The 18300-nt window shown below is 47.7% G+C and overlaps 1 protein-coding gene across 6 annotated transcripts in view; it reads left to right on the top strand.

The window, feature by feature from the left end:
* Positions 1-1437: 1437 nt before the first annotated feature.
* NLRC5 (NLR family CARD domain containing 5) overlaps positions 1438-18300 on the top strand; it is a 55290-nt gene continuing 38427 nt past the window's right edge. For 3 of the 6 annotated variants that reach the window (XM_083852284.1, XM_083852283.1, XM_083852279.1), the window contains exons 1-7: positions 1438-1583; positions 6534-6724; positions 7174-7474; positions 9665-9727; positions 12648-12713; positions 14631-16386; positions 18108-18191. In XM_083852284.1, the coding sequence (XP_083708410.1) occupies positions 6719-6724; positions 7174-7474; positions 9665-9727; positions 12648-12713; positions 14631-16386; positions 18108-18191 (2276 nt within the window). In that variant the 5' untranslated portion in view covers positions 1438-1583; positions 6534-6718. The other 3 variants (XM_083852281.1, XM_083852280.1, XM_083852282.1) reach the window with 3 other exon arrangements.

Genomic DNA, 18300 nt, shown 5'->3' with positions numbered 1-18300 from the left:
CCCCAGTGAGATAGGGAACAAGGTAAAGGATGTTGATTTTGCAGGTTTTAGCTAATACAGCTGTTTGTTGTATATCAACCACAAGGACAGGACTGAGACAGGGAGTATGCTGTCAGGATGACCCTAAAGACAAGGTAGGGAAAGGCTGCATGCACACAGGTAATAGAACCAGCAAGAACTGGATTGGACTGTTGAAGTCTGTCAGAGAAAGGAAGGGTCAGAAGTTTAGCAGCGAGGAAGATTTCTGACCTTCATCAAAAGACCACCAGAGTATGCCGGATGACCACCCAAGGACTCTATGCATATACAAACAGGGGTGGGAACCTATGTTAATGAGTCTGTGGAGACCTAATGAATATGCAAGAGACACGAAATGAAATGAGTATGTATATATGCCATTGACATAAGCACACTGCCAATAACCCTGTGTGTGTTAGGTGGAGCGATCTGCCACACAGCTGCTGCCGTAATAAAGCATACCTGCTTAATAACTTTGGTTATTGAGTTTTCAGTGTGTCACCAGTAGAGGTGGCAACTTTCCACCTCCCTCCACCAGGCCCACTGTCTCTGCCGGCAGGTTTGGTACTGGCCAAAGGTTGGTGGTCCGTGCTCCCTCCTGCTGGAAAGCTTTCCAGAGGTGATGTTTTCCCACTCTCCATGACCATGGGGAAAAAATTTCTGACAAGCTGGAGCCATCTGCTATTCTTGAATGACAACCCATTAAAGTGACAGAATCACAGAGTCATCTAGGTTGGAAGAGACCTCCAAGATCATCTAGTCCAACCTCTGACCTAACACTAACAAGTCCTCCACTAAACCGTATCACTAAGCTCTAAATCTAAACGTCTTTTAAAGGCCTCCAGGGATGGTGACTCAACCACTTCCGTGGGCAGCCCATTCCAATGACTAATAACCCTTTCAGTAAAGAAGTTCTTCCTAATATCCAACCTAAACCTCCCCTGGCGCAACTTTAGCCCATTCCCCCTCGTTCTGTCACCAGGCATGTGGCAGAACAGACCAACCCCCACAGAGCAGAGTACCCCCATAGAGTAGAGCGACAAGCACTAATCAAAAAGAAATGGCTGAAAAGGCACCCTTTTTTTTTTTTTTTTTTTGGCCGTGGGGGTGCCTCGCCCTGCTGGGGGCTGCCAGCTGGGGACATGGGGTGCGAGGGCCGAGCCAAAACAGTCACCCTGTGTGGGGAGCAGGCGCTCCACTGCTGAGGGAAGGAGCCCGAGGCAGCCAGCCCCCTTTCCCACTGCCTCCACCACAGGGTGGCTGCCGGTGAGCCTGCGGCCCCGCGCCTCGCCACCAACCCCGCCACAAAATGGCGGCCCGACGCCGCCGGGCGGCGAGGAGAGCGCGGCCGCGGTCCGGCCGTGAGGGCTGCGCCGAGAGCCGCGCGTCGCCGGGGCCGGGCCTGGGGTGGAGCCGCGGTGCCGGCCCCACAGTGCCGGCCCCACGTGCTTTCCTGGAAGAGTCGCTTCCCCGCAGCGCGGCGGTTTCGCTTTCGCGGCTGCCGCAGCGGGGCAGCCCAGAGCTCACGCCGCGATGCGAGCGGGCAGGGCAGGGCAGACGACCGGGTGAGTGCTGCGGGAGGGCTGCCCCGCGGCCCCGGGAGGGAGAGGGGGGGCTCGTTGGGGTGTCGCGGCTACGCTCTCCCTTCCTCATCCCTGTGCGGGGTCCTGGGTGCGGTATCCGCGCCCCTCCTGTGTGGCAGCATCGTGCGAGGGCGGAGGTGTCGTGCTTGGTGGGTACCCGTGGCTTCAAGTTGGGGAATGGCGAGGGGCTGGCGCCCACCGCGGCTTCCAGCTCAGCTCCTCGCCGCGTTGGCGGCACATGGGCCATCCGGAGCAGGGGCGAGTGTCGGGGCACACGCGTCCTCCGGTAACTCCTGTCCCTTTGTCCTGTCGCAGCATTGTCTGTGACTGGAAAGGTGTCGGGGCAGAGCTCCTGGCCGGCGGCTGCGGGGATCCCAGTGCAGCCCCAGCTAGTTCCTGGTGGTCTGGGGGCTTGGGGGCCTGGGCTGGCCCCTTGCTTTCCCCTCTCCAAACCTGAGGTCAGACCTGCTGCTAGAAGTGGCTTTTGTTCTCGGGTCCTCCCAACCCCTTTGGGTCAAGCTTCCTTTCTTGGGAGTGCACTGTGAGAAAAAGTGTGTCAGAAGGTGATGCATTCTGTAAGTACTAAAATCAGTTACTTAAGCAAAAAAAAAAAAAAAGAAAAAGGAAAGAAAACAAGTGTTGCAGTTTTTGCAAGCCAGAGCAACGTATCAGAGTCAGAGAAGCATGAGATAAGGGATTTTCGAGCACGTTAACTGTCAGTTTGCAGGAAGAAGGTTTGGTCCCCTTGCACTGCCAGGCCGCTCTGCGTGTTGGTAGTCCTGCAGTAACTTCTGTCCTGGCTGACACCAGCCAGGATTTCGTGGGAATTGCTGTGTGGGGCAGAGAGGGGAGATGGGGCCGTGCGCTACCCATCGCCTCCCCTGCTGCTCCTCGGCTCGGGCGCCTGCTGCCCTCCAGCCCCCTGTGAGCGCCCGTCTTCTGCCGCACTGTGCTTGAGGCATGGCAACCAGAACAAGCCTTCATGTCCCGAGTTACAGGTGTTGCTGAATCTGTGTTGGTTTTTTTTTTCCTAATAAGTGTACTTGAGACAGTGTTGTGTGCCACCTTGCCTCGTCCAGGACTCTGCTGTGGACTGCATCTGGTTTTCCGTGGTAGCTTCTCAGGGCCCGGGCAGGCTGGCTTTCTCTGGCACATAGAGGGATTTTAATAGTACCTTGTTTGTCACCATATATGTGGCCAGATCTGTATCTCTCCGTGCACACACAGAAACGTGGAATTTTTCTTCAACTCATCCATTCTCACATATTATATTCTCACTTAAACCTGGTCCAAAGGAAATACAGGTCACCTTTTTTCTCTTAGGTACGATGCAAATGTTAAATAAATATTTTTCCTTATGCCAGAATAATCAGACCTATTCACTTAAATAAAAATATCTCCATTGCAAGAGCCTTAACCAAACCAAGTAAGAGCTTACTCCAGTGAGAACGTTTGCCCTCAAATCTGATTTATTTGGAGCAATCCCTAAATATTTTACCTAAATTATCATCCAGCTGTAGATATTAGAATAGGATAACAATTCTCAATTGTTTTTGTTGGGTATTTTGCATCATCTGTTGGTTTTTTTTTTTAATCACAGTTGAGAAGAGGTGGGGTTGGGGAATTCCTGGCTCTTTTTACTTTCATTTTGTACGCTGTCTTTTACTCACCAAGTCCCAAAAGACACTGAAAGGCATTGTGAGAGTGGTAAATTCAAGGCAGTGGACATTGTCCCCCAGCTCCCTTGTTTTTTGATTCCCCCTTGATTTTCGGTGCTGCTGCTGCTCCATTTCTGGGCTTTTGGTAAGTAGCACATGCTACTCAGAGCACGCAATAAGTTAGTAGATTTGCAACAGGGAGCTTCACGTTTCAGTTTTATTTTTCGTATCAGGGAATGGTGTGAATGCCAAGGTGCGTGTTGGGGGGGCATTTTTGCATTGTGTTTTAGTGGGGTTTCTGCTGATGCATTGTTTTCTGGCTCTTGGGAGGATAGTTTTGTACTTCCTATCGAGCTGAGAGGCATTTTACTGTAGGTTGCTGCCCATCATTTCTGGTGGTCTGGTGATAGTAGTAGAGCTGTGTGGTATAGTATTTGCGTTCATCTGACTTTTCAGGGTTGTTTTGTCCTTCAGTACGAGTCTGTCGTTAATTCATGTGAGTCTGCTCTTTGCCTGAATGACTTACGGTTGTCATTGGTGTTAAGGTCTGATTTTTTTATTTTAAATTTTTAATATGGTGTTATTAAGCAGATAGTTTTTCTATCGTATTGGGAATAAAGTCAGGGCATTGCTCTCTACAGATTTCTGGTTTGTGGCCAGAGAACACGTAAAATGACAGTCACTAGTGTTAACTGATCAGGCTACTGGATTTAAAGTTTGCTGTGCAGGAAGTCCTGTCATTTTGCGGTTTGTTTCAAGTTTCAAATGGCAGTTTAAATTTGAAACATTTATATTTTGTCTTTTTAAGTATTTCCAGTTGAAACATGGTTTTCTTTGTATGTTTTAAGTGATAGGAATAGTGTTCTTTGTATAGTTGATAGTGTAAAATAAGTTTCGTAGTAAAACATTTTGAGAGAAAACTTGCAGAGTCATTTCTAGTAAGATTCACAGTTTTTCCATTTTTGGCATTACAGAAAAAGTCCAGGGAGAATGCTGATTCTAGCTAAGCTCAAGTTTCTTGCCATTTCATCAGGATTTTTTTGTTGTTGTTGTTTTCATTAGAACATGAATGACAGGCATTAGAGTATTTTTACAAATTGGTATGTTTGCCCCCATTTTGATGGATCCCAGAGCCTCCTCACATCTTATGTAACGCACCTCAAAAGCATGATCTGGAATGGGAACCCAGATAGTCTTTTTTTTTCAGTGATACTGCATTATCGCATTTTACGAGGATATGCACAATAGCCAACCAGTGTCACAGTTGTGACTTGAAGAGTCAGAGATTAGTAAAAGAGCCTACAGTATCATCGGCTTTGCTCTTACCAAGTGTCTGCTTGGCTTTCGGAGCACAGGAATGGAAGAGACCAGCTAGACCTTTCCCACTCTCTTAAACTTGAGCGGGACGAATGGCTTGAGCAGTTCGATCTCGCGTGCGCCAGCCTGGAGCCCTGCTCTTTGCTCCTGGGTGCACGCCATGCCCAGCAGCGAGCTGGGAGGTGATGTTCTCCCCGTGCCACGTCCCCAGGGAGCGGCAGGGCACTGCTCTGAGGTCGCTCCGGCACCAGCATAACTCCCCGATGAATTCAGTTCTCCCTGATGGAAAGAGAGGAGACTCTTCCACCAGAGGAGAGTGCCTTTCTGTCTTCCACTTCTCTTTGAGTTCCCTGCTCTGCTGCACAGGAATCTCCCACTTTCCTTCTTGGCTGGGTCAAGAAGAAGGCAAAAATAAACAGCCTGAAAGCCTGTGGCTTACATTTAACAAAGACATCAGCATGATCAGAGTGGAGGGCTGAACACTGGCTAAGGTGGGCTCCCCAGAATGGCTCCCACCTGGTGGTGGTGAGGTGGCTGCTTGCTGTTGGGTTGGGAAGGTGGTCGCTCAAGAAGTGACACCAGGGAATGGCATTGCATGTACCGTGTTGGATTGATGAAGAAAATATGGGGAAAAATGAGGAAAAAACCAACAAAATGCTTCTACTCAATAGCGTTACCAGCTCTTTGCCTTTGTGCTGAACTAGGTTGGCCACTGTCCCGTCCCCACTCCTCTGCATACCCACTTAAACTCAGACCTCCTGGGACACGCTGCTGCCTGGTTTTGGGGCCTTCTCTCAAACCCAGGTTTTTAGAAGGTAGAAGGAGGATGCTCATCTTAGGGCTATGGGTAGCCAAAGTCTGATGCTAAACCCTGTCAGTGGCTAGAAGCTGGAGCTCTTTGACTCACTTTCTTTGTTTTGCTGTCACCCTCCTTTGCCACCGTGCCCTCAGCCCGGAAACAGAACAGTTGCACATGCAGGCTGCCTGGGGCTCGTGGGAGATGTGGGGCTCCTTGCAAAAAGGACATCCGTCAGTGTGATGGTGCAAGACTGGGCATGGGCCGATGTCTCATTCGCCCCGACCCAGAGGGTGTTCCAGCAACTGGGGGTATTTTTCCCACACCAAACATATTAGCATGCAGCAGTCTCGGACCTGGAGGGACTATCCCCTCCAGACAGCCAGGGAGTCAGCAGGGCTTCTGTTTCTCAGCCATTCGGCAAAGATGGTGATGGTAGTTGCAGTTGGAGCTGGCTTTAGACGTCAGTGTAGGCAGCTTTCCCGGCAGCAGGTTGCTGGGCATAGTGCAGTGGCATGGTCCTGAAGGGGCCTTAGCCTGTGCCAGGGTGTTTGGAGGCATGCAGGTGGTAATCTCTTTCCGCGTTCCTTTCCCTGCAGTTGCAGTGGCTGGACTTCAGCCAGTGCCATCCCCAGTGCAGGGAGAAACAGCTCCCTTTGCTGGCTCTGCTGAGAGGCCTGGGGATGGCACAGGAGATGGTTTCAGCCCCCTGCACCTGAACCGCTCTTGAGAGAGCTGTGTAGCCTCAGGAAATCAGCTTTTCACAAGCCTTCTGGTGTGACTGCCTGACTTGAGCAAGCTGTTGCCGCTCTGCATCGCCTTCTGTGGAGGGGCTGACGGCAGCAGGTTGACAGAGGTGACCAGCTCCAGTCAGGCAGTGACACCAGGAAAGCTGTGATTCCCTTGAAATGTTCCTGTAAAGGTTGTCTTCTTCACTTGCATCTTGCACAAAACCGAGTCCTGCGTTTTCGTCATACCAGTAGTAGATCCTCAAATGTTCCGACGTCGTGGTCACTGTGGGTTTGGGTTGAGGCTGCAACCCAGAGATGGAAAGCTCCGTAACTGATCTCAGGATCAAAGACAGACTTTCTAGATTAGTGACCTGTGTGATTGCCTGTGACTTTTCATATCTACAAACTGCCCTGTTGTTATTTCTCCTAGGAATCCCCACCAAGTCAGGCTACTGTGTATAGGCACACGCCATGCAGTGGGGTGATGCTGTGTGCTGAAACCCTGCCACTAGCAGATCACTCCTTTGGCATGGTATGAAGCAGAAACCACCTTTGTATTTGAATATGCTGCTGGACTGCACGTAGGACAACTGGAAGGAGGCTGACCACACAGCAATGCAGGTAGGAGAACGTTTGTGCGTGGCTTTGCTGTTGGAAGGAAGTGGAAGAGGTTGGTCACATCGTCACCACAGCAGAAACGTTGTTTATCCCCACAAAATGAATAGCAAGAATGACTTCCTGAGCCCTTTGTGCTGGGAGATATCTGGCTCTTAGAGTCAGATCACTGCATCAATACAGATATCAACAGAGCTTCTCCCTGGCTGCCTCCAGAGAGACTGACTCTTATTTGCCCCTGACCCTTGCAGTACTGCAGTGTGCAGGCAAACACTGCAGCCCTTGCACCGCCTCATGTCCGGGCTAGGATTTGCCACATGACACCATCGGGGTAAGGACCAAGGGGGTAGACAGAGCCAGCAAGGGCCATGCTGGCTGAATAACGGCAGGACTGTGTGGGTGAGCATCTCTTGTTCCCATGCCCATTACTACCCTTTCTGGTTTCATCCCCCTAGCCCCTACTCCAGAATGATGATCTCAGTCTGGAAGCAGCCATAGCAAGCATCCGTCCCCAGCTGGTGGAGTTTCTCAGTCACCATCAAGACTGGCTGCTGACGACCTCCCAGCACTTCCTCCCAGGGGCCACACTGAGGGGCTTGGATGGCATCACCGACCACAGAGAAAAAGTCTCAGAGCTCCTTGACCTGCTGGAGAAAGCTGGCCCTGCCACCTGGAAACAGTTTGCACAGCACCTCTGCATGGAGTGCGACCTCCCCCTGGAGCTGGAGATCCTGCTTATGAGTTCCGCAGGAGAAGGTAATGGTGCTCAGGCCAGCTTTCTTTGACTGTCTTCAGACGGAAACAGCACCTTGGCCCCCTGAAGCCACCAGACAAGGCTAGGCAGTGATACTGCCAGTGCCCCTGCTTATGCACTCAGTGCTTCATCAGTGAGAGGTGACAGTCCACTCTGTGCTGCCCAGGCAGCTACAAGCAAGCCCAAGCCACTTGGTGAAAAACTATCTTTCCTTCTGGTTTGCCCTGTCTGTTTTACACCCTAATCTCTGGAATAAGATCTGTCATTCAAAGAATATTTATTGTGAGCAAACAACAGTAGTTCACATTTTCAGATGTGCTTTTTCACCACTGCTACACCTTGCTGGTGTTGGTGGGCACTTTCTCAGCCTAACCTGGAAATGAGTGAGTTGCTTACCCCCCCACCACCAGCACCTTGCTTTGAATGCCCCTCTGCCCACTGCAGCATGCCAGCAGTGGATTGGGCTTTTTGCAAAAGGGGTATTAGAGCAAAAGAGAAGTCCTAGAGAATGCGGGTCACTTCATGTATTCACTCTTGTGTGTCCTCATCCTGCTGGGTGCTGGTAGCCAGTTGAAGAGGCTGGCTGTGGTCACTCTTTCAATAACAACCATCCTGACGTGAGTCGGCTTATTGAAGTGTTGAAAGGATCTTGTGCACATCTTTGGCACGGTGTGTGCGCCCATTTGCAGCCTTGTTCTTCGTTGCTTTGTGCTGATGCTAGAGATAGAAATCAGAATCATGGAACAGCTTGGGTTGGAAGGGACCTTTAAAGACCACCCAGTTCTAACCCCCCTGCCATAGGCAGGGATGCCACCCACTAGATCAGGTTGCTCAGGGCCTCGTACAGCCTGGCCTTGAACATCTCCAGGGATGGGGCATCCACAGCTTCTCTGGGCAGCCTGTGGCAGTGCCTCACCACCCTCTGAGTGAAGAATTTCCTCCTAAGATCTAATCTAAACCTCCCCTCTCATAGTTTAAAACCATTCTCCCTTGTCCAATCATTACCTGTCCAAGCAAAAAGTTGCTCTCCATCTTCTTTATAAGCCCCCCTTTTAGTATTGAAAAGCCACAATGAGGTTTCCCCAGAGCCTTCTCCAGGCTGAATAGCCCCGGCTCCCTCAGCCATTCTTCATAGGAGAGCTGCTCCAGCCCCCTGATCATCTTTGTGGCCCTCCTCTGCACCCGCTCTAACAGCCCCACCTCCTCCTTGTGCTGGGGGCTCCAGACCTGGACGCAGGACTCCAGGTGGGGCCTCACAAGGGCAGAGCAGAGGGGGACACTCACCTCCCTCCCCTGCTGCCCACTCCTGTTGATGCAGCCCAGGATGCAGTTGGCCTTCTGGGCTGCATGTGTGCACTGCTGCCTCACATCGAGCTTTTCGTCCACCAGAACCCCCAAGTCCTTCTCTGCAGGGCTGCTCTAAATGAGTTCTTCTCTCAGCCTGTCCTCCAGGGATTTCCCCCCCCCAGGTGCAGCACCTTTCTCTTGGACTTGTTGAACCAAAATACCAGAGTACTGGCCTGCATTCCCAGTTGGGAAATGCTGGAAATGACAGTGAAAGGAGCTAGTGTACAAAGGCTTCCCATCTGATTTTTGGGGAGCCATGCTTCAAGACGTGATTTTGTCTGAACTGGTGGTATGCAGACTCCTTAGTTTGAGCAAGATCTCCCTCTGAAGTTTTGTCACTGCGTTCTATGGGGCTGCAGATGCTGAGTGGAGGTTCCTGGCAGCTTGAACTTCCCTCTTGCGATACACATCTGTGTGCTGCTCTGCAGTGAGGCAGAAAGGGGTCCTTAGCTAGGCTGCCAACTGACTTCGCTGAGGGTTTCATCACAGAAACACCTCCTTTGCAGGACCAGGGATGAGAAGGGCTTCCATTTTTGGCTGCAGTGTGGGTTTAGATCAGCCAAAGATGCTCACACTCCGCATTTGCATGTATCGTACAGAAGAGTTGTTTCACACCTGCCTTGAAAGCAAAGGTTAACTGTATTTTGGGGCAAACTGTGAGGAGATCAGATAGGGAGCCTGAAACCTGGCTGTGTTGCATCAACCTTTATACTGAGTCTTGTTATAAACCACTCTATTTGTTGCAAGCTGCTTGCTGTTTGATTTCATCTGGTCAGCAGCACCCCAGATTTCAAAAGCAGGATGCTGACAATAACTGTGTTTAATTTCCAATTCAACTCCTTTAGGTAACTTGAGTCAGAAACAAGAAGGACGCATAGATGCGAGTGCCTGGTCTTCTGTGCCAAAAGGTAAGGCTGCAACAAACTACAGCACTGGCAAGGTGTGGGGAAACCACTGCAACTTCAGGTCTGATTTTTCTTGTTTTGTTGCTTTTCAGATGAACGTCCCCTGTTTCATTTTTTTCCCTGCATTTCAGAAAAGCCTTTTTAGCCCTGACTCTGCTAAGGAACCCACTCAGTTTCTCTAGCTGAGGGAATCTCCCTCTCACCCTGCAAAACCCCTGCTTTTTGCTCCTGTGCTGTGGTTGGCTCAGTGGTAGGTGGAGGAAGTTGGTTTGGCTTTTAAAGAAAGATCAGACAGACTATCTAGAGTTGATCCACCAGAAACCATTCTAGGAGTGTGAGTATCCAAGCTTAAAAGAATAGGTAATAGTATTTCTAGGGCTTGTTTCAGGGGTGAACTTAGTACTTCTAACTCTTAGCCTTAGTACTTAGCCTTCTAACTCTGCAGATAATGAAATGAGGGATTTGTTTTCAAGATCCCTCCTCTTCCCCTAGTGCTTTGCAGTGACACCAATCACTGAATGTCACACAAAAGCCTTTGGTGCAATGTGAAGATGCTGAAGGTATGGGCCACTATGGAGAGTTGTCCCTGGTTCTTCATTTAACAGCTACTGGAAGAACTGGAGGCTGCTAAATTCTGAGTTGCCATCTCAGTCACCAGTTTTTCAGCCCAGGCCCTCGCCAAGTGAAGAATCTCACAGAAGAGAGACAGAATGGATGTTATTCTAACATCCAGCTTTCCAAGCGGTAAATGGAGGAGACTGCAGCAAAAAGAATCCAGGTCATCCACCAATTCACATTTACACAGAAAGCTGCCATCAGTTTGCTGTGTTCTGAAAAGTGTGTTGGCAGAAAACAAAGCAGCAGGAAATGAAGCCTTGTATTCTGCAGGCTGCAGTGCAGAGAAGCCACTGAGCCATCACCCTAGCAGTGCAGAGAGCAAAGTGCAAGCATTGGGTCCTCTAGAGATGCTTAACGTTGGTGTCAGGGAGTGGGTTTGATGCTGGATTGCCCACTGGTGAAAAATAGGCAATTTGAAGGAAAAGATGCTCTTAGTTTTGCAGGGAGCGCTCCTGTTCCTGCTGTGTGAATTTGGGCACTCACACTCACATCAGCAGGAGCTTCTTGCAGAGCTGGCTGTGTTTCTTGCTGAGGTTTGACAGTGTTCTCAGTACCTTATAACTTTGCATCTTGCATTTCCTGCTCCTGGCCAGACAGAGGTAGACTTTTAGCACTGCACTTCCTGAGCAGCGATCGCTTCCTGGCTTGTCCAGCTCTGCTGGCATTACTCATTTTAATCCTTATCTCCCAACCTACCCTTTGCAATTCCAACCGTTCGTATGGTCACAGAGATGCTATTGCCCCTGCTTTTTATAGGCTGTTGGTCTCAGCAGTTGCTGGTGGAATAGAAATCTGAAAATAGTGCTGAAAGGTATTGGGACTAATTAAGAAAAGTAGGATTTATGCCTCTCTCAGCTCTGCACATCCTCTGCATCTGAGAGAGCAACGTAAACAATGAGAGAATTAATAAACAGCCCGGGAAATCTGTGAGCTGTGAGTTCTCCGGAAATAATAATTCCCTTGGGATAACAGAGCTGTTTCTGTGCATTCCTGCATTCAAAGCAGATGCATCTCCTGGCCTACGGAAAGACTCACCAGTGAGGTTGGTGTGGTCAGCCTTGGGAAATGCCAGGCAGCTTTTCATGACAGCTCCGTCCCCCAGTGCTCCCTGCTGGTACAGTGCACCATTCCTAGGAGTGTTTAAGGGAAGGTTGGACACGGATTAGTGGGTGACATTGGTAGTAGGGTGATGGTTAGACCAGATGATCTTGAATGTCTTTTCCAACAATAATGATTCTATGATCTCTGTCTCAAATCTGCTAGGCTTCTTCCATATGCTCAGAATCACTTCCTCCATGCCCTATGTAACTTTCCAGTGCTCATGGTGTAAATTTTTAATTAGGCTGTCTGCAGACCTTAATGTTTTATCTACTTCTGTGTCCTACCTTGAACCCAGAATTGAATGCACCTCTTTTTTCTTCTTTTTTTTTCTTTTTTTTTTTTCATTCCAGCAGCTGTGGTGCCAATAGGGTCACTTCCTAGGATGCTTTTTGACAGGTTGTTATGATACTTCTTAGCTAAGGTTCTGGTGTGGTTTAGCACTTACACATCTCAGCAAATGTGATGTTTAGATAAATTCCCTTACTAAACCTAACACATCTTGCAAAATACGCCTTTAAAAATGCACATTGTTTCCTGTTGAACTTCAAAGTCAAGTTTCCCCAAGCAGCTTGTACCACTGCATCTCCTTATTTCTGATGTCCCATCTGTTGTTAACTGAGAACGACAAGATTTGATTATTAACTGCTCTGTGAAATGCAGTCAACGTTCCAGTGTCAGATAGATGTTGAATCCTTGTATATAATCATGTGTTCCTTATGGAGGAGCAAGGCCCTGCTTAAGTTCTCTGCAAAAACACTCAGGTAGGATGAATACGAAAGTAGTAAATCACACTGTGGTAGGCAAGATTGATGTTATCCACTGGGAAAGCCTAGATAAACTGAAGTGTTGGAATGAATTGCCTAGAGAGCTCAGGGGGCTCCATTACTGAAGGTCAGTAAACCAGCCCAGACCCCTACATCACCCCTGAGAGCTGTAGAGTATTCAGGCTTGGACAAGGGGATGGTTTAGCCTCTTGAGGACCAGCCCAAGCTTATTTTCTATAGCTAGATGCATGTCTGCATTTACTTCAACAATTGCAAAAACTGTTTTGTAAACTCAGCCTGAATTTGCAAACAGTTTTGTCTCTCTGATTTTGCTTTTTTTTTCAGCTTCCTGAATGCTTTGCTGGAGTGTCTTGCCCAGCTATAAATAAGTTGACATTGGAAGTGATGTTTTGACATGTTTCTGACTCTTCATGTTTTAGGGTTTGCTCGCCGCCGACGTAGCAGCAGCTCTATCAGTGATAAGGATGCTAAACAGAAACGCCTGGGTATGTAGATATTCCAGAAGTAGAAAAATGGTGTGGTTCCCTCCAGGGAAGAACCTGTTTAACTTCTTTGCAAAAGCACTCAAAAAATCAGCTTCCTGCATTGAGGGAAACTTTTGTTTAGTGGCTGCATAAACTCAATGCAACAGGCTATAAGATGTGTGGACAGTGGGACCTAGAAACAAGAATAACAAGGAACATCCATGTCCATTTCAGAGATGTATTAAATATACCTGATTTAATCTAAATATTGATCTACCTGATTTAATCTAAATAAATCTACCTGAAGGGATCTTTATTATTATTTTTAATCCAAATCAGGAGACATAGTTTAATTTAAATACAATTTAAATTCCATGGTTTGTCTAGCATGTTAAAAACGTGTATGGTTTCAGCTCACCCTAAAATAGAGAATTAACTGAATGGATGAGTGACTGATCAAGTCAGTAATTTCAGGAAAGGCTGGGTGGTCTGAGCAGGCCTCGGGGCTGTATAATCTGGTGTCTACATCCTTTCCTTCCATCATCTGCCCCTTTTCACCCTTTTCTACCTCTGCTGTTAGCCTTTCAGACCCCAGGTCCAGGTGTCTGGTAGGGGAACACCAGGAGCATGGCAAAGCTAGCAGCTGATAGGAGGGACCTTTGTTGTAAGTGTCCTGGTCAGCCCTCATAGCCAGTTTTTGACCAAAGCTTTCTTGTAGGAAATTCTCGATGAGAAGGTGCTCCCAGGAAAGCAACAGATCTTATCTGTCCACAAAACTCAGCAGTGAAAGCCTTTTTTTCAGAAGGTGCTGAACACCCTTAATTATCACCACTGCCCCCTCTAACAAAGAGATGCTGGTACCATTGTTGTCACAGATTCCCACTGCTACCAGCTAGCTAGCCTCTTGAGGCCACGCGTGGGTCCTGGCAGCCGGCCTGTCCAAGCAGAATGCAATATTGTCTGTTCATAAAGTTTGTCCATGTTGGCAGGATATTGTCAGTGAACATCTTGCCTTGTACGTGCTTGGTCAGTACACTACATGTGGTTCTGTTTAACACACAAGTTCTGAGCCTTCTCGTGTAGCATGGGTGGCTCCTCAGGGCGACTTTCCCAGCTTCCTTGGTGCTCGTAGGGACCCACAGGTTCTGAGAGTATAGAGGCTGCTCTAACTATCTGGTGTTACCCTTGCACCTGCAGCCCAGGGGGCCTCAGCTGGTGCTCAGCTATGAGCATCCCTCTCATTCTCACACTGGACATGAGGGAAGCCTGGTACCAGGCTTATCTCAAGTAGAGGGAGAAAAAGCTGCTACTTAGGAGAACAGCAGCACATGTTTGTGTGTGCATACAAGCACAGCTGGTTGCTTGTGCTGAATGGGGACTGCTGGTTTGTTATTGCTTGACTGCCTGGCTGGAGGTGCTGATGTGCTTTTGCAGCATCATTTAAGCGCATGTATGTTGGAAATGAAGTGGCCTTGGAAGTAGGTCTCAGTAGAGAGGCAGGGGAATGAAGAGAGATCCTGTTACAGAATCTTAAAAACACAACCTCAAAGCACAGGAAGTGTCTGTTCAGACATGCAGAAAGTTGAGCAAGTATGGCACAAGGCCAGCAAGGGCAAACAGAGGGCTGGTGAACAGGGAATTATATGCATAAACATCAATAACTAATTCTCATCTTAGAGAGATAAATAAGACTGTGTTTATATGAAGCTATTTCATCTTGTTCCTGAATTTTCTCCCCCCTTCATCAGCCCCTGTGCAAAAATAGGCAAAACTACGTGTTATTTTTATGCTTTCAAAATTTGTCATCTCTACGTCTAGCTCTGTGGAGCAGCCTCTGATCAGAGTGATGTTTCTCTGTAAGTGGCAATATTTTTGATCTGTCACAGCTCAGAACTAACGAACTTTTTCACCCTCAACTTACTCTGTCTTCTCTCTCAGATTCAGCTGAAAATTATCGGCGTCTTCTCATTGATACAGTCCGTCAGAGATACGGAAGCAGGAGAGCAGCAGGAGCAGCAGCACAGGAACAAATGCAGCCACTGGCTTTCAACCAAGCCTTTGTCAATCTTGTTATTCGACAGAGCAAAGCCTCCCGATTAAAAGAGAGAACAGATAAACCCAGAGAGGATCTGCCCAGTGCCCCTGAACCAGAAGAATGTGTGGATACAGCCATGAGAGTGTCAGATCTGTTTGGTAGTGTGGTCCGATCGGGTACAACTAAGTTGATCTTTTTGTTTGGTAAACCGGGTACAGGCAAGACCATGCTAATGCACAGGATTTGTCAGAAATGGGCAGAAGGTGTCTTACATCAGTTTCTCTTCACTTTCCTTTTTGAGTTTCGTCAGCTGAATTTATTAAAAAGAAAATTGACTCTGAAGGAGCTTTTGTTTGACTTGTTTCTTCAGCCAGCAGAGAGCCCCGATGCAGTGTTCCAGCACCTCTTGGAAAATGCCCAGCATACACTGATCATCTTTGACGGGTTGGATGAGTTCACAGGTAGCATGGACATTTCATCCACTTCTAAGGGAGGCCCGACACTTCCCTCTCGTATGTCCATATCTGAGCTCTTTGCAGACCTTTGTCATGGGAAGCTCCTTCCCGGCTGCACAGTGTTGGTTACCAGCCGACCTAAGAGACTACCAGACTTGTTATTAAACACAGTAGATGTGCTAGCAGAAGTTTGGGGATTTGATCACAAGAAGGTTGAAGAATACGTCAGCCACTATTTTCATCATCATTCATTCAAAGAACAAGCCCTTGCTCACCTGAAGAACAACACTAAGCTCCTCAGCATGTGTCTGATCCCTGCTCTGTGTTATGTTGTCTGCATCTGTTTGGAGTATTTGCTTCTTAAACATCAGATGAGTGTAGAGCTTCCTCAGACTATGACACAGTTTTATATAAAAATGCTTCTCATCTTCATAAACAAGCAGCAGGGAGAGCATGCAGTTGATGAGGAAACTCAGCTGAACTGTAACAAGAAGGCCATTTTGGGTCTCTGTGATCTTGCACTGAAAGGCCTGGAGGATAAGAAGCTTGTATTTTATGTCAGTGATATTCCAGAACACGTGAAAGAATTTGCTTCCTTGCATGGTCTGCTGACTGTCTTTGAGGTGAAGACGAGTGGCACTCACCCAGAGGCTGGTTATGCCTTTGTGCATTTGAGCTTGCAGGAGTTTTTTGCCGCACTGTGTCTCATGATAAACAAGAGGGTGGACAAGAGCCACCTGAAGAAGAAATTCTCCTTGAAGTCAAAGTGGACTTTAAAGAACGAAGCCAAGACCGAGTTCATAGAGAGTTTTCACATCTTCCTCTCAGGCCTGTCATCCAAAGAGTGTAGGACATTTCTCATGTTGCTAGCTGAACAAAATGAAGCTTGGGTGCAGGATAAGCAAGATGCAATCCTGCAGTCTCTCAAGAAACTGGCAGCCACTCATCTGACAGGGCCCAAAGTCATTGAGCTCTGCCATTGCACGTTTGAAACTCAAGACCTCAAAGTAGCCCAGCACATTGGGAGCCTACTGAATTTCAAGTACGAGTTTAAAAACTTCAGACTGACCCCTCTTGACATGTCGGCTCTGGTTTTCGTCATAAACTCGGGCCAGGATTTGACTCATTTGGATTTTGCAGGATGCCTCATGGACGCTGGCTGTTTGGAGGTTCTGGCCAGCTGTAAAAATGTGGAGCATTTGAGGTAAATGTACTGCATGCCTGTGTGTTGGTAGGTGGAAAGGCTGAGGGGCTGGAAGGGCAAGCCTAGTGTTTATGTTTTAAAAGGGAGGGAAAGAAGATGTGAGAAGTTCTGATCTGAACAGCATAACTTTGATACTGAAGAAACTTAGTAAATAATGTATTTATGAGTGATGGGAGGATATTGAGGTGATAAATCCATTACGGCTGTTTTTTGTTTCTTTCTTTGTTTTGACTAAACCATACAAAGAACAGGGTAGTTAGCCTAATAGATAAGGGAGAAGATTATAGGTATTTCCTGATGTTAGAAAGGTAGGATGAAACTTGAAAGCAAATGAGGAAATTGTGACCTAGGTGAAATCATAGGATCAAGTCACCAGAAACCAGGTGAACAGACCACAACTGCGTTCTGAGGTGCTCTCTCTCTATGTCAGTGCTCTGCTGTAATGCTGGAGGGACTTTCCAAGGATGATCTCTTGCCATAGTGTTGTGGGAAGGATCTATTTCCATATTTCTATGAATAACTCCGAGGAATGTATCTGGAGTTTACTCATGGGGAGCAGCCAGGGCGCGCACTCCTGATGAGCTGGCCTGCTGTGGGAGGGCTCTAAGGAGCCTTTTGGCTGCGAGGAAGTTTGCCTGGTGAGAGCAGCAAGAATCAGTGGCAGGGTATCGCATCCGGGCTGTGGGAAACAGCTGCAGGGAATGGCATTGTCTGCTCCCAAGCAGAAGAGCAAAAACAGATGTGAAAACTGATATTTTTGTATATTAATAATATTGTAAAAATGGCAGTAATTGAGTGTTTTCTGCCTCCAGTAAGGAGAATAAGAATACTCTTTAATTTACTGTTCTGAAAGCTGTCTGATGGTACATCCCAACTCTAAATCACTGACACAGGCCACAGGGCAGTGCGCAGAATCTCCTGCTTTCACAGAGCAGATCAGGCAGACTTCTGAGCTTGGCTGGGCTGTTACCTTGCATTAGGAGAAAGGAACGGGGTTTCGGGCGGGTTCTTCCACAGCTCATAAACTCTCAAGCCTGTGCCTGTTTACGGTTACAGTCTGCCTGATGCGAGTGCTCTGAGTGCTGTGTCCTGCAAGGGCAGGCAAAGGGCAGCGACCCCCAAGCATTTCAGCTGCATGTTGCTTGTCTAAGCTTACCTGTTTATCTGCTTAATTTTTCCAACGTCAGCTACTTCTATAAAAGAGGTACTTTTCCTTCAGACTTTGTCTTTTATATTCTGGAAAACTCTGGCTACTTTGCTACCCAAACTTACAGAATCTGTACTGAAGTCAACCCTCTTGTAACTCAGGAACTCTTTGCTCAGGAGCTTTTTTTAGATACTCTGCATGAGCTTGGTTTGTCCCCATGTGACCATGAGCAGAACCTGGTCTTGTCCCATGAATAGATCTCCAGGATTCTTACTCTGTTGGGACATGCAGTTGTGCTTTCTCTTGTTGTCTGTGGCAACAGCTACACATAATGCCACTGTACCAAAAGGCCTTCTCTCCTTTAGGTACTTTCAGTTGATGTACAAGTTTCATGTTGTTGTGTTTTGGTTTTTTTTGTTTTGTTTTTTGTTTTTTTTCAAACATGCTGCAAGAAAGAGCATAACACAACAATGGTTATAAAATAAATTCAACACATACAGTTTAACCTGCTTTGTGGGCTAGCTGATTTTATTCTTTGTTGTGTTTACATTTTTCCCTTTTCTTTTTGTTTTAGCTTTCGGAGTAGGAGATTTGGTGATGACTTTGCTGCTGCTCTTTCAAAGAGCTTACGAGAAATGGGGAGCCTGAAGAAACTAGAGTAAGTCTTTGCTTGTAAGGTTAGAGCCTCCCCTGCTGTGTTTCTGGCTGGCAGGTTAATCAGTCAAAGATGATCATGCAGAACAGCACAGACGTGCGTGGCTTTTGTT

This window comes from Anser anser (genome assembly GCF_964211835.1).
Source record: "Anser anser genome assembly, chromosome: 11".
NCBI lineage: Eukaryota > Metazoa > Chordata > Aves > Anseriformes > Anatidae > Anser > Anser anser.
The sequence above is the reverse complement of the archived record's forward strand: the minus strand, read 5'-3'. Positions and strand labels throughout refer to the sequence as shown.